Source organism: Atractosteus spatula, chromosome 15, assembly GCF_055471065.1.
Source record: "Atractosteus spatula isolate fAtrSpa1 chromosome 15, fAtrSpa1.hap1, whole genome shotgun sequence".
In the NCBI taxonomy this organism is placed as follows: Eukaryota; Metazoa; Chordata; class Actinopteri; order Semionotiformes; family Lepisosteidae; genus Atractosteus; species Atractosteus spatula.
The window spans coordinates 17,316,622-17,332,831 of record NC_142720.1 but is presented as its reverse complement, the minus strand read 5'-3'; the positions used below and the strand labels follow the sequence as shown (position 1 = coordinate 17,332,831).

The window sequence follows — 16,210 nt, the reverse complement described above, 5'->3', positions numbered from 1 at the left end:
TGACCCGGGCAGTGAAGATCAGAAACAGTTCTCTAACTGTTTATTATTAGAACTGTGGCAGGCAGAAAGCATGCTTTGCAAAGCGCCTGTAGGCATGTGCTTGTCACAGCCTTCATTAATCAGAGGTCATTTAAGCTGGAAGTTTGGGTTCATTGGCTTGTTCATTTTCTGTAACAGTCAGGTCTAGAGCGATTTGTCTAGTGTTCTAAAGTGAAGAGCTCTGACAGTGTGAAACGGCCCTTTCCTTTACATTAAGTATCTCAGTGTACAAAAATGCTGTATGCAATACTGAATACAAAAATCAGATTTACTACTGGACATGTAATACATTCAACATCCTGTTTTCCAGTGTGTAAAATTAATATTGTCTCCCAATTATGTCATTCTGAAACTACAGCAGAGGGAAGTGCAGTGTTTCATCTGTCTGCTGTTCTCTGCCAGTGTTTATAATGTCTTGTGTATTGCGTCTTGTGGTGTGGAAAAAAGATGGGAACTTGTGTCTTTTCATTTTAGTGCATATGGTGAATTCTTCCCAAAGATAAACAAGGAGCTTTCTTTTAACACACTGTATGGACTCATGCCAAGGTTAGGCATTTTGTAGCTCTGGGTTTATGAAGAAATAAAATAATGCAGAATTCCTTTTTAAAAAGATAAACAAGTAACTTTATAAACTCTTTTGTGACTAGATTATTCTCACATATCTCTCAATCTAGTAATAAGATTAGAACAGCTGTTAAGGACAAGTGTTTCAGATGTTTTCTATGGGCTTCATTCCTTTGCAAAAGAGCAATGTGTGATTAGTCCTGTCTTTCTGTTGCAGGGGAGTCGTGATAACATGAGTGTTGTGCTAGTATGTTTCATGAATGCTCCCAAGGTGTCGGAAGAGGCAGTGAAGCAAGATGCTGAGCTGGACAAGTACTTGGAGTCACGAGTGGAAGGTAAGAATAGAGCTGGTCACTTCATCTGGAAATCACTATGGCAAATACAAAACATTGTACAAACCACCATAACTAATAGCTTGGACAGGCAGTGTGTCTACCTGCTGTCTTGTTCTTACACCAGCAAAGCAACAGGTAGAAGTATTCAGCTCACCTCGCATATAGAACATTTGCAGATCAAAGTCTTTAACTTGTCAAACGAATCCAGCTGAAGGCAAGTGTACACTTTTCTCTGTGCAGTGATTTTACTGCTTGACTTAAATCAAAGTGCTTTAAGCCTGTTTAAGCCTGCTCACAATGGCATAATAAGGCATTGAACTACGGTAAGTAACATATGTGATTCTGTCATTTCCCCACCTGTAGTACCTCAGTAATTTTAGGGGAATCTGAATGTGTGAATTGTTTGATTTTTCTCCATTAGGAAAGTACAATGTTGGATAGGTGTGAAAGCTTGCTGTGATCCAATGTAGGGTTAATCAGACTGTCTTTTGGGATGACATGATTAACTTACTCTTTTTTTTTTAGTAAATAGTAGGCTTAACCTTTATTGGAGTGTAATGTTGAGTATAAGGTTAACCATGTGGTAGAGTCTCATTCTAGAAATGTCACTGAAAGGTTTGAAGCTCTGCTGACTATATAAATAACTGAACTGTAACGTAACTGAGTCTACAGCCACATCAAATGATAAATGACAATGCAAAGGAAATTTTGGTTTGGTGTACTCATAGCAAAAGCATCTGCATGGTATAAAGCAGAGGAAAGGCAATTAAAAACAGACTGCTTTCACTGTCTTAAAAACCTCTTGTTTTTAAGACAGTGGAACATGTCTGTGCTGCTATTAAAAATACATATACTGTACTAAAAACAGAGGTTTCTGTATTTTTCAAAGACACCAGGCAATCTGTGTTATAACCCACATCATTCACATTGAATACTGGTGTATACCCACTCAGTATTTTCTCTGTCATTTAAATTAATTTCATACCATGTTTTCATGGTAGTATTTGTTGATAGAGCATCACTGATCGAAAACTATTTTGAAATCTGTTCACGAAGCCAGATTCTCTTCACTTGATGAGACCTTTCAGACCATGTTAGTAAGATGTAAAAATGTTATAAATGAAGAGATGAATATATTAATTAATGCTTACCTGAATGTTTTTATTTTTCTTAAAAACTAAGCATATGAATGGCATGAATTGATTTGGTGGTTGTTGTGACTTCGATTCCATTTGTTTCCTATAGTACTTTAAAAAATTTTTTCTTGTAATTGCGTTTTTTCTGTGCCATTTAAAGTTTTTGGCAAGAATTTAAAAAATTAAAAAGTCTGGGGTTATGTAAACTCTTCTTTTGAGTTGGATGAGAGCTGTGGAATAAAGTAGCCTGAACACTGAAAATACCAGAAAGAGCTACGTCTCCTGCTTTGGTTAAAAATGTTTTGGCTGAACATCGAGCTGGCTGCCTGCCTGCAACCTCAGCCTGTGTTCCTGGGCTTCCTCCCCAGCCCACACTGGGCAGCAGCCCTGGCATTGACTGAGCCTGCAGGGGCACTGCCCAAGGAACCCCCTCCGAACACACTGCTGATCTGCACTTTAGTTTTTAATTCACAAGAAAGTCCCACAAAGCTTGCGGGGGGGCGGGGGTCAAGATGTTGTTCAAACAAACGGCTGCTTGTTTGAGTCAGCAAGAGAGGTCAGAGCTTGTTTCGTAGGCCTTGGAATTGAGAAGCAGGCTTGTTTTTGTTTGACTTTTTTGTTCTTGTTTACATCTCTGGTTTCACTTTTGAGACTTGGCTCAGAGTCTGCAGCACTAACATAAGGCTGCTTATTGCTGTGTACAGGGGGAATGAGACAAATCAATCCTCAGATAGTGCTTTCCATATAGTAAATCTTAAGGTTGTGTGGAAATAATTTAAAGAAAAATGAGAATTTATACTCTGTTGCTTCAGCTGTAATGCATTTAGGTTTTCTTAAGCACCATAAAAATGCATTAGCATCATAGTATGCTGTAGTATGCTATTGTGTATATGGATAAATTGAGGTATACAATAAGGTTTGGAAGACTGCATGAGGAATTCATGAATGCTCATTGAAAAAAGTATTGTGTTTATTTTATATTAACCTGAATTTGCATGAACCAGTCAAGGTTCTCTCCAGAACACAAGTTGAACTCTTTGATACTGGAGTGTTATGGGTTCGAGCCTGGGGGATTACCCAAGGTGTGCAAAGCAGTTGGCTGAGCATTACCAAACGAATGGTTGCAATTAGTGTGCAGGGCTGTCTTGGCTCCCTGTAACCTCCTTGGGAACTTACAAGGTTGCATTGCTCTTGTGAAGGATGTGCGCCTCCTTCACTCACAACTGAATCTCCTGTGTCGGGCTGTGTAGCCTGTGACGTATTAAAAACATAGTTGGCTTGCAGATTGATAGAACAGAGGAGTCTGCCTACACTTCTTTGTTCTTTCCAGTGTGTAGTTGCAAGGTTTGTAACTGTGCTCTGAGACTAATGCAAACAATGAGTAAGAAAACTCCATTAGCATGTCCAAAAGGTGGGCAAAACAGTAATATGTGATTCTAAATGTTGAAACAATAAAAACAATTAGATAGCCTAATAGTTCTGATGATGTTGGTAAGTTCTGTCGCTCGTAGCATAAAATGTACACAGTAAGGTCAGTTATTTCTGCCTTCCCTGTGCTTATGGAATGAGGCTCATACTGCTGGCATGTCAAAAGCTCCTCCCTGTCATCACTCACTGAAGGGACACCAGATGCTCTCTGACCCTGGGCTCACAAGTCATCTGCTACACTGCACTGAGTAGCCTCATGGTCAGCCATGGTCACACTGTTTGCACAGCAGGCCAACTGAGGTGATGCTTCAGGAAGCACAGGTGTCTTCAAGACAGCCAGAGCCCCTAGGTGCATATTTAACTCTCAAGATGTGATGCTTACATATTAATCAGGATTAATATTTGTAACAATAACAAAACAGTCTTTTTTTGAGCAAGACCCAACATGTGAGAAGAACTACATACAGACGTTGGTTTCATGAAGACATGGTAACAGAAGGAGCATGAGGTCATCTCTGCTAAGACTTTTTGGGTATTATCACTGGGATACAGAAATACAGTACAGGAAATAGATAACCCAAAGTGAGATGTCTGTACTGGGGTCATCGACAGAAAAATGCTTTATAAGTTGACTTTCCTTATTACACCAACAAAAACTTTAGAATACTTCTGTAATTACTGTATATTACTGTTGCCCTAGCTTTTAACAGTTAACAAAATAAAAGTGTATGTACACATCGTTTTATTTAATTCTTGAATTTCATTTAAAATACTTTTGTTTTCCATTGGATTCCAGTAAACAAATCGGCCATATAATTTAATTTACCATGTATTTAAACAAAATGCGTGCAACCAATTTTTTGTACCAGAACTGGTTTTCGTAACTGCTTTTTAAAGGAAAGTGCTACCTCAGAAATTATGTATTTTGCTTCAGTGAAGACACGCACTGTCTAGGCTTTTGCACAGGGCTATAATTGCATCAGCTCACGCTGAAGCACTTTTCTTTGAAATTGTGCGCCCTTGTAGCAGTGATTATGCTGTGATAAGAATTTAGTGAAAATGCACTGGTCCATAAACATTTTTGAATGTTTGCCTTAAGGAAAGGGATTAAAAGCAGGCAAAGAGCATGCTTTTAAAAAATTCACAGCCATCAAGTATTTATGAATGGAGAAAATGAAGGAATTGTTAGTTAGTCTCAGTTAATACTGTTGCATTTCTTTATTCTTTAGTGTATTATTCCAAGACTGTCCATTGTGACAGTCTCTTTCGGTGTAACAAAATAGAATTTGATTTTATTACATCGGCAGTGGCTAGTGTACAGAGATTAAAAATGGTCTTGAGCAGAACTTGGAACAGTGGCACAACAGGACTCGAATTAAAAAAGATGCTACCATATTTTTTTACCAGGGTAATTTATTAAGCTATCTGCGGTATGAGTCTTGCACTGAGCCTGTGAGTAGCTCCGAATTCAGGAGCTGAGCCTTCATTCAGATCTGATGGGCTTCATTGCAAGTTCTGAGCTCGGGATGAGTGTGGATGAGATGGCTGCAGGGGAGAAGGATGTGAAGGAAGCAGAATGGAGAAACTAGGATGTGATGAGGCTGGTTGTTGCTGGGTAACGGGTTGTGCTCTGGGAGCTGCAAGATGCTGTGATGCCAGTGTGAGTCAGAGCTGAACAGCCTGTTCTCCTCCCTGCAGTTCTTATAGCCGGCCCAGTTCTGTAACTAGTTTATTCTCCTTCTGTCTCCTCTCTTTGTCTTCTGTCTTTTGCTCTCTTTGGCTATGGCCAGGTGAGCCCCCCCCCCCCCCCCACCACAGCATCTCTTTTTCCTTTCCATGTTTGTCTGATCTTTTCTATCCCCTATTTGTTGAAAGAATCCCCTTTCTTGATAGCCAGAAGAGTCTGTTTCTTCTCTGTTTGTGGGCAGTTGGAAGCTGGATCTTTGGTTGCTGATAGTCAGTGTAGCCTTCTTTTCTCATTTGTCTACCTGAAGCCACACCCTCACTTCTCCAGGCAGTATGCCCTCTGTCTGGCCTTCCCTGCTGTCCTACAGTACCTTCCCTCCAGTCTGCCTTGCCTCCTGCAGGCAGGTTCATAATTTGCACCTGGATTACTGCAGCTGTCAGCCGCGGTAAACTGCTTTCAAACTCAAAGGTGGTTTTTGCTGCTTTCTTTTACACAAGTTACATATTGAAAAGATTACTTGCTAATGATCACCTATTTCCTAGCAGTTTAATAGTTTACTTTGCACCACCTTTAAGTACATGAACTGCTTTTTTGAGTCTTAAGAATTATCTTCTTTTGGAGAGCTTTGAGTGGGGACTCTGTTGGTGTGTGAGCTGCAAAAGAACATATAAGGGTTAAATTCTTTGCAGGAGGAATTAAAACGCATTGATGAGGACCGTTTTTCCTCACACTACAAGAAGACTCCATAGCAAACATTTTTTCTGCTTTTCAACATGGAGTTACATGTACTTGTTCCTTCTTCTTTTGATGTCTTGTTGAAAAAAGCCTAGGTTTTCAATAAACCTGTTCAAATAACACTTACTGTTATCTAAATATTTTTGTTTCTGCTTAAAGAAATAAATAAAAAAAATATTGTTAAAATCAGTGTGGTAATGTTGGTTTCCATAGTGTGATCTTTGTATGTGGAAAGGTGACTTTCTGTTTCCTACATTGCACAATTGGTGCTCACAGGACTGTTTTATTCTCCTCTTCAGCACAGTGTGGCTGTCTGTGTGCAGCGAGTGTGATATTCTCTGCTCTAAAACGTCCTGTTCTCATACGTGTTCCTCAGTGTCTGAAAAGCAGGTCACTCCACACTAGGCCTTCTGCATATGCTGGTCTCCCTGGGACTGGCCTTGAAGAAAAATCCAGCATTTGGAAACTGCTGCTGGAGCTCTCCAGTGAGTCTCTTAGGCCTGTAATGTAGAACACACCCAGACGAGACAGGCCTTCTCACTCTGTCTGCAGAGCCAGGGGTTGCTGTGTCCCGTTTCAGCTGAGGAAAGACTTCAGCCAAAAATTGAACTAAAATAGTAAACCAGATTGCATATGAATTTATAATTGTCTTAAGATTATTGAAAGTATCACAAGGTTATTTTTTTGTTTTTTTTATATTCTTAAATATAAATATGCAGTGAACTGTACATTCAAATATTTTACTCACTTATGAAGTATGAGCAGTTCAATTGATGCGTATACCTTGTTTTTATCTTCTTTTTGGTGTTGAAAGACTCTTGTCTGAGCTGCCTGGGACTTGATCTCATGCAGACTGGAATTATTAGCAGTTTTATTTTTTGTATTGTCTGTATATTATATGGATGTTCAGCTGGAACATGCATCGATTTCTTGTTTACATCCAGTGCTTTTACACAAAGTGGTAACATGCTGGTTGTTTTGATCTTTTTTGTCTGTGTGTGTCGGTCCTCTTGCAGAGATCATGGAGACGTCTGGTGAGGAGGGTGTTCCTGATTTGGTCCATGTGATGCGTAACTTGTCGACTGAAAACATCCCCAACCTGCCCCCTGGAGGAGGCCTGGCCAGCAAGTATGAACCTCCATTCCCTCACACCTGAGAACCCTTTGGCTTCCCTTTTCTTCGAGTCATTCACACACTTAGCTTTTCATACAGTCAGCTTAGCTCATGTGAGCACAATTTGTAATATAATGACACACTTTGTTCTGCAATAAAACAAAGGAAAATAATGAAATGTAGAAATAATACAAACTCATGGATTTAATAGTGGATGTATATTATTGCTGTATATTATATATATTATTGCAACTATATTGCTGTAAGTAGTTCCCACTTGCATATATGTAACCGTAAAATTGTGTGCAAATCAGAATTTTTTCATATATGGTGGTTTCACGAAAATTATGGCTAGCGTGACTGCAACAGGAGATCTTGGGGACTTTGAAAGAGGGGGGGGATTGTTGGGGTATGTTTGGCAGTAGTTTCAGTGACCAAGACAGCTCAACCTGCTGATGCTTCATGAGCAGCAGTTTCCAAGTGATGTCAGCATTGAACTCATCGGCAAAGAGCAACAGTGGAAGGAAGTACACACGACAGTGCACAAGATAGTGATGTTTGTCCATAAATTCAGATGTATGACAAAACATAGAAGCAGCTGCATTTGACTGCAAATTTCGCCCTGGGGCGCAAGCAGTTTACTGAGAACTCCACAGAGCATGATTCTATTGTTGGATTGCATTGCACAATGCACTCATCTCACCAGCAATGCATGTCTGGGAGTCCAGTGGTGCAAAGAGCACATGCAATAGTCTACTGAGCAGTGGAGAAATATGGTGTGGTCTGATGAATCGTCATTCACTGTGTTGTAGCAGTGAAGGGTTCTAGTGGTTATGAACGTCTGTGCGGTGCATTTCTCTGGCATGGCTGGGTACTCTCATTCCGTTAGAAGGCAAAAGGCCATGCTAGTTACTACTGAATTGTACTGAGTGATCTTAACTCAATGTTTTTTTTTTCTGCTGGAAGGGGTGTCTTCCAGGTTGACAGTGCCATTATTCATGGATGTGTGGTTGCTTGGTGGTTTGATCAGCATTACAAATTGATGTTACCCATTTAACATATCAGTCATCACATCTGACGCAAGTTGAGCATTTACTGGATACTTTGGAACTGCTCCTTAGATTTTCCACTTCCATCAATCTGGTGTGAGTTGATTGACATCCCTCTGGCACAGTTTTAAACACTGGTACATTTTGTGCATACAGACCACATCCATATCTATCTGCGTTAGTGCTTCCATTTTTTGTGCACTACCTGTATGTTTTTTCAGACATACATGCTGCGTATCTGCCAGTGAATTTTCTCTCTTAACAGGCTGTTGTGGAATTTTAGATAAAACAACATCAGTGTCTAAAGTACACAAAATGTTGAAAGTTAACTGCAATTTAGCACACCAGAAATAGTTTTCTATTATGTTAGTTTTTGAAAAATGTTAAAGACCTTAAAATACCCATTTGGGAGTAGCCATAGCACTAGCATCTTCAAAAAAAGGCCATTTTAGCCCTTTAGAATATTAAAGCCTGATGTTTTATATTCATTTAAACCTAGGCAGGCTTGTTTTCAGACCAAACTGCATAACCGCTTCGCTGGCTTCATTGGCTTTCTGAAGCCAAAATGTCAACTGTAGGAATGCACATGAAAATCATAAATGTGAGCATTTAAGGGATAGCACATATTCTCAAATGAGTATTCACATAAACAAACTGTCTGATATGGAAAATTAACTTAATTGATTATTTCTTTCATGTTGGAATACTGCCAGTCATGTTCCAAATACATAGTACCTCAACTAATAATAATAAAATATTTGGCTGCTTTTAATCACGTTGAATGTCTGGATATGGAATTACCCCGTCAGCTCTTGTATTAGCTGAATTGTAATGAGCCCTTTTCTTTCCCAAGAATCTCAGACTGTACGTAAGTCTTCTTGGTGACTGATCAGGGAATAGACTCTTGCCATCTTTTGGCAGCATTCATGTGTCCCATCTCCATTGGACTTGTAGAATGAAGGTCACCTCACTCACAGATCCTCCACACTGTCTGCTCTGTTCCATTTCTTTCATGTGGACTGTAAATTGGTGACACATTTTCATAAAAGAAAACAAATTCACTGGGGAGCAGCTTAATTTCTAAAGACAAATCTTTTTTTGAACACTCTGCATGTTCTGTTCGTAGCAATAGAAAATAATTTAAACCCAGAATCCTAGTTTTGCAACTGAGTGATTTAGGCTCAGGCATAGTACTGTTACAGAGGCATTATACCTGGAAGCAAAGAGACCTGGTTGATATTGGGGAGTTAATAAATTTGGTTCAGTAATTCCATGCAATATCTTCTGTCCTTAATGTTTGCTTTTTTCCTTTCTTTAAGTGCTCTTTACACAGCCTGCCTATACTAGTGTTGGCACCAGTCTAACCCAGAGGTCCAGCAGGTTTTCACCACTATTATCATGGCCAGAATGTATGCTTCACTCTAACATTAACAAGCATAATGCAAAACCTTTGGCTACAGCTCTACACTCTGTCATCAAGCGTAGAGAACAGCATGTTCTTGGTTGTATTCATGATAAATTGAGCGGAAAGGTTATGAAACCCTCAGACAAACAACTTCCCGGGTAGTGAGAAATAATAGCATTTATTACAAACTAGTCTCCTTTAATCTTCTGTTAAATGGATTACATATGCTGTTGTCTAAACTGTACAGCAGTGTGTACTGACAGGTTCCTGTGTGTATTTGAAAGGTTTAGTGTAAGAGTGAGCAGTACTGAATGCAATTTGTTTTTTGACAGCCCAAGACCTAGCTGACACTCTGAGTCACACAGGTTGGATGGTACTGTGGAGTAAATTTAAATAAAGTTCATCAGCTGTGAGCTAATGCACTTACACCAAAGAAACTGCATATAATTTGCCAAATCTATCAGTAATTATTTTATTCACTGTTCAGACGGTTGGGTTTTGATCTACTGCATCCAGAGAGATTTCTGATATTTAGCACTGGGAGGGTTTATGTGTGTTACCAGGAATGTAGATTCTAGATAGGTTCAGCATTTTTGTTATAACGCAGTAGTCCACACAACGGCATAATAAGGGCTTTTGAGATCTCATTTTCAAATCCTTGTGTGCGATTTCACTTGTACCATTTGAGACAAATACACTGAAGGAAACCAGGCTTAAGGTTTGAAGCAGTTTTGGGGTGGAATACTGCCTTTTCATTTTGTAGTATGCTTATAATGTTATTGCTTTAATAACATCTTAATTTAATTAAAAAAACGTTCTTAATTTTGCAGATAGTACCATTTTAGTGACCATCCCGGACTTAAAATGGCTGTTTCCTAACGCGGTGCTGGTTGTCTCGTTTGCAGGCGCAGTGTGATTGAAGCAGTGTACAACAGGCTGAATCCCCATCGGGAGGAGGACGGGGTGAGTGGGGGGGGTTTGTGACGATTCCTCTGTACTGAATTCCCATGTAGGCTTGCATATCCTTTATTTTAGGGTCAGTGCAGTCCTGCAAAATCCCTTGCAGTTTGTTATGAGACACTCCTTTATGCAAAGAAAACTTTTTCAGTACATCCAGCTGCAAAGAGTGGGTGTATTTCAGCATTTGCCACACACTGACAGTCACGAAGATTTTGTTTTTGTGATGTATATTTTGCACTTTAGTTTTCTTTGTGTAACTTTATTGAGCATTTTTAAGTCCAAAACCTTAAATCCAAAAATTTAAAGCCTTAAATGCTTAACAAAAGTAGGGATACCCGGAGTGACTCATGTATATGAACTATATATATGTAAAGAATATACAACAGGGTAATGTGCAATACAAGCTGGGGCTGAATCATTGAAGCCCACATTGGCTGCAGTGTGTACTAGCCTGGATTGGGAACCCTGTTGTATATTTTACAATGTATTGTGGAGTGAATCTGTGGACCAATGCAAGTACTGGGAATTAGAAAGATGACCTGCTTTTTGGAATGAGGACACGATTGGGTTGTTGTTTGACAGTGGGGATTTCAGTGTCCATAGGTATCAGGGACCACAATACGTTGCATCTTGTAGAAATGAATGGCGTTCTTTGATTTCTGCTGAATTTCTCCTCTCCTCTCGCTCTCCTTTTGTCTTATTTGTAAGAACACTCCAATTGAAAGTAATAAAAAAGGGTTTTGTGTATCTGTAAGACACAAACTCTTGACTGTCTTGATCAAATGTGGTTCCTGTTTTAGTTAAGTTATGGGTTTATTGGGTAGTACTGGATGTCTGGAGCCTGCTGTTGTGGATGACAGTTTGTATGAAGTGGCAAGTACTTGGTACAAGGGGATATATATATATATCTGTGTGCTGGTCTCTAATCTTCCTTCTGGTGTTGAAGCATGGTACAGTTTCAGCAGTTCCAAAACCCAGGAGTCTTGATCTTGATTTTGCATTGCCTGATAAGTGGGCAGTGCAAAACAATCTTGATTCTTCTGTATAGCCCTTGGGTTTCTTCCGATCTGTCCAGTATCGTCATAATGATCCAAGAGACTCCTTGATATGACTCTATTTTGTGAAATGGATCTATGAAAGTGTAGGTGACCCTCATACAGTTTAAAGGTAATGTACATCTGAATATGTGAAGCTTTGAACCGCTGGTGTTTATTACTCTCTGCACAGATGACTGGACCAGATGAAAAATGGGCGTATTGGTAAAGAAGTAGTTGTCTCCTGATGCATCAGCAAAACATGTCTCTATGCTTTGATATCTTGGGGTTTCTTTGAGAACATGTTTACTGTCAACCAGAGGCGTGCTTAATAGTGGTACCACTCTAAAGCAGATACCCATAGGTTCCTGGCACACCACTTGGCTAATCACATGTTTGGCTTCCTTATTACTGCAGCCTTCCTGTGTAATTTGGTAAGTGTGTGCATAAATTCAATGTGCCTCTTTTATTGTATTTAATGGTTACTTGCTCTTTTTCAGACAACACATACTTGTGTAAAAATTCCATTTGTTTTCCTGACAAAATGAGCGTGTTGTTTATCTTCTGAATGTAGGTTTTGATTGTACAGTAACAGCTTGTTTCACAAGCTTGGTTTTTCTGTGCTGAAGAGGGGAGCAGTTTGAGTTCTCTTCTGAGTACAAACAATAAGGTCTTGGATCTGTTGGTGCAGTCAAATAAAGTCCTTTTCTGATTTACTAATAAATAAAATATTAAGATATTAGGATATTAAGTTGCTCCGATTCAAATACGGACTTATAATTTCTAACTTTTAATTTCCATAGTACCTTACTAGTAGACTTCATAGTCAATTCTTTCGTTGGAAAATAAGGTGTATAAAATAAGGAAGTAAAAGGTAAGAAACTGATCTGTACCTTTTTTATTTTAAAATAGTTCAACTTTTTACTAAATTTAACTTTAGTTTTTGTAGAACACTTTTCAACATACTGTACCATTAGTGTAGAAGACATTGCTCAGTGTTGGTCTAAGTGAGCAGTGGTTATGATTTTCTGGGTGTTAAGACCATTGGAAAGCTCTAATTTCTTCTACCCGTGGAGCTCTTGATGGTGACGTTGTCATTTTCCATTCAAGCACTGAAGGTAGTAGTGAGATACATTTAGGTCTCTAGTAGGTAGTATCTGGTACCTTCTAAACTGGAAATGAATAGCAAGTGTAACCAGTTTTGTCAGGTAGAACTGGAGTTCATGTGCTGCAGCACCAGGGGGAACTAATGATAACAGGCTCAATGTTGGTCTTCTTTGCACAGTAAGAACAGGGCAGAGTTGACTATTCCTGGGTAGGAGTGAGGAAGCGGGCAGTTGAGCATGTGCAGTACTCTTGATGGCCAAAAATAGCAATGTCAACAACTCGGAGAGGAGAAAGTATGTGAGCATTAGTAGCCCTGTGTTGTCAGTTTGAAGAATAAGACTTACAAATAAACTCGGCTGAGATGTTTGGAGCTCTTTTGATGTTTTTGGGGTATTTTTTTGTAGGGGTTGTTGATCTATGAATAGCACTCCCCCCCCCCCCTTTTATTAAAAGTATTTGTGTTAATAGCTGCTTTAAGCAGCTTTAGCACATGCTGCAATTGGTAGTGATGAGATGCAGTGCTTTATTTTGTAGCACAGGTGTGCAGTGAGTTCAAAGGCAGATGGAGGGTTATGGTTCACTTCAAAGGAAAGCACAACTGTCTTTTTGCTTCAGTTGTTCTTCAGCCGTATGGTTCTACATTTATTGTGTGTGTGTTAGGGTGTTCCTGTGAGAGTGGAGTAGCCCATGTTATTGTCTTAGGTCTAAACAGTTCTGAACATGTTAGGACATAGGTATTTTTATTCCATGACCTAATCTCGGCACTGGCTTTTGACCAACATCTTGTAGGGGTTTTCCTGCAATTTGTAACTTTATAAATTTGTGAGGGTTGCTCCATTCTTGCCAGAACACCTCCCCCAAAATGGTCTTCCTTGGACATATGTGAATGGCTGTTTCATTGTTGTTGGAACCCCTCTAGTCTTGAGCGCTTCGCAAGTCTAGCCTGCCTACTGATACTGGGGTCTTGCATCTTGACAAGGACTTCCCTGGAGCTGCGGAGGGCGGGACCACGGCCAAGATGCTGGAGGCTCTCCGGCAGTTCCGTATTAATCACAGGGGTGACTGCCGCCACACCCTGGAGGAGGTGCTGTCTACTTTCAGGCTGGCTAAAGAGCCAGGCGCTGAGCCCTCCTCTCAAGCTGAGCTCCCTTCCTCTCCGCCACCCTCGCCAGCTGGGGGGCCCAAGGACGCAGAGAGACGCCCGAGCGAAGCGCCAGCCCCCGAGGAGGACCCCCAGGCTCACCACAAAGACCTGGCCAATCCGTGACCCCCCCACTGCCCACCTCTGGGGCTCTAGTCTGGACTTCTGGACTAAAACACTTCCTTGTGACCCAGCTAGAGTACAGGATTTTGTTTTAATTGTTTAATTAGATTCTGCTTCTTCAGAGCATGGCAAATTCAATAGTCCCGTCTAGGGTCAGTGTCTCTACTTTTCCTTTTTTTGAAGTGGGGAAATATGAAGTACTTGCCATCCAGCTAGTATTTCCCTGGCTGCAGGGAAAGCAGGGTTAGGGTCTTAGTCTGACAAAAAAACCCTGATTGTCTTCACTTCATGTTTGAGTGTCATTACCTGCTCAGAGTTATTTTCTAACCTTAACCAAAAAGTGGAAGACTAGCTGATGTCAGTACAGATAAGCATAATTGTATGGCAGTGTATAAGTAGTGGTGTTGTACGTTGAAGTGGATAGTTTGACTCTTTGTAGTAGAAACCTATATTTGGAAGGTAACAAGGACAGACTTTTGATTTTCTTGAACTGAATTCCACTTTCATTTTGCTACTTTGTAGATTTCACCAATAGAATGTACACTCTATAGCCTTAAGGAAAGGAAACTAGAATGAGCCAATTTTTAATATTTTAAGACTGTTACTCAATGTTAACATGTTTCACAACAGAAGAGCTAATGTATACACTGGATTGGTTTATGCATAACTTCTGTTAAAGGCACATAGTGTAAGTCTTTTTCTTAAATAAAAAGGCATGGATTTTGAACTTGGGTTTACTTTATGACTGCTCAGAAAGTCCTAGACCTTTTAAGTGGTCTTCAGTATGTTAGAGATTTTAGCCCTGCTAGGCATGCTTTTGGCATGTCATGCATGTGTGTTGTGCATTTTTTGTTATTGTTGTCTTGTTGCTGTAGCAACAGAAAATAACATCCATTAATGTCTGTAGCAGTTGGAACCTCCCTGCCTGTGTGTCTGTCTGCTGTTACCCTGTCTGTGGAAATGAATGCATGATTAGGAACAGGTGCTAGTGACATTTATCATGGTTTGGAGTGTCCTCTGTCACTCTGCCCACAGTCTCTCCCTGGTGCGCCTGTCCTTTGGAATCCATTCACATCTGTGTCTGAAACCAAATGTGCAGAATAAAAATTTTCTTTAATTGAGAAATACTCTGTGTTCGTTTCATTCCCCTGTTTCCGAGAGCCCCACAGTTCATAATCACCCCGTTACACCTGTCTGTTTGAGGTGATGTATGTTGTCGAAGCTGCAGGACACCAGAATAGAATATCCCTCTCTATCCATGAAGCACACTGAAGTTCAAAATATACTGTAACATTTCCAGAGGTTTTTTTTTAAGTCAGCATAAATTCAAGGTAGCCTACCCGAAAATGTTTGATTAATTCAATTATATAAAATGACAATGCATGCCTTCTTTCTGTGCTAATTTATAGTCTAGAGAGTGGGAGAGAGTTTAAAATGTGATATTGTTCAGACAGGTCATATCCCTTTGAGAAAGAAGTTGTGAATGCTGGTTACTGAGGTGACAGAGCTGGGCTGCATCCTGTGACTTTTGGGTCTTATCAGACAGGAACAGTCTGTGTGATGATGCAGGTTTCAACCTTCTTAAAATTGTCTTTATTGTAAGAGTTGATTCCAATACATAATAGTTGTGCTAATGGGTAAAAATAAGTACCTGCGTGTACAATATGTTAACCAGAGTCTGACTTGTGAATGTCATAGAAAAATGGGCTCATAATTTTAAATTAGCCTAGACAGTAGTTCACTGAATGCTGCCATTTGATGTGAAATATATGAAATGTTAAAAACTTTACAAATTAAAAATGTTTGAAATGGAATGAGCAAGATAAAGCAAATAGCTTCCTCTCTTGTAGAACCTTGTCGGCACTTGTATTAAAAGGCATGTTGCTAGTTCACATGCGGGCAAGGAGCTGGCACTAACTGTGTCTGTGTAGCACCGCTGTGGAGATGCAGCTGCTGCCATTACCTCATCCGTGGGGGTCGAATAGCCTCTTCTGTCAACAGGGGTGCACAATTAGATCAGCAGTTTTTACTTAAAGACAAATACGACAAGGCCTTTACAGTAACCTGTTATTAACCTCCTGGCTCAACATTAGATGTGGGAAGTGAAGCAAGAGGAGCAGGGTGATGGGTGAAGACTAAAGGGTTGAAATTTGGGGAATGATGCAGTTGGAAACAGTCACTGGGCAGTAAGTAGCAGAATCCATTGCTAGTGAGAGGTAAAAAGTTGGTTTAGAAGATGGAGACATTAATACCTACTCCTGTTTATTTCTTTGAATGTGTGGGAGTATAAAGAAGTTTTGCGATGAACCCTATCTCTTCTTATAGAGGCAGAGAGATGAAGTGATACAAGCTGC

General features: G+C 40.0%; 1 protein-coding gene across 5 annotated transcripts in view; it reads left to right on the top strand.

Annotated features, from left to right (window-relative positions):
* ppm1ba (protein phosphatase, Mg2+/Mn2+ dependent, 1Ba) overlaps positions 1-16,210 on the top strand; it is a 53,034-nt gene that overhangs the window by 33,082 nt on the left and 3,742 nt on the right. For 3 of the 5 annotated variants that reach the window (XM_088934282.1, XM_088934283.1, XM_088934284.1), the window contains exons 3-6: positions 821-938; positions 6,941-7,052; positions 10,397-10,454; positions 13,572-14,981. In XM_088934282.1, the coding sequence (XP_088790408.1) occupies positions 821-938; positions 6,941-7,052; positions 10,397-10,454; positions 13,572-13,859 (576 nt within the window). In that variant the 3' untranslated portion in view covers positions 13,860-14,981. Of the gene's footprint in view, positions 1-820; positions 939-6,940; positions 7,053-10,396; positions 10,455-13,571; positions 14,982-16,210 lie in introns of those variants that run through there. The other 2 variants (XM_088934285.1, XM_088934286.1) reach the window with 1 other exon arrangement.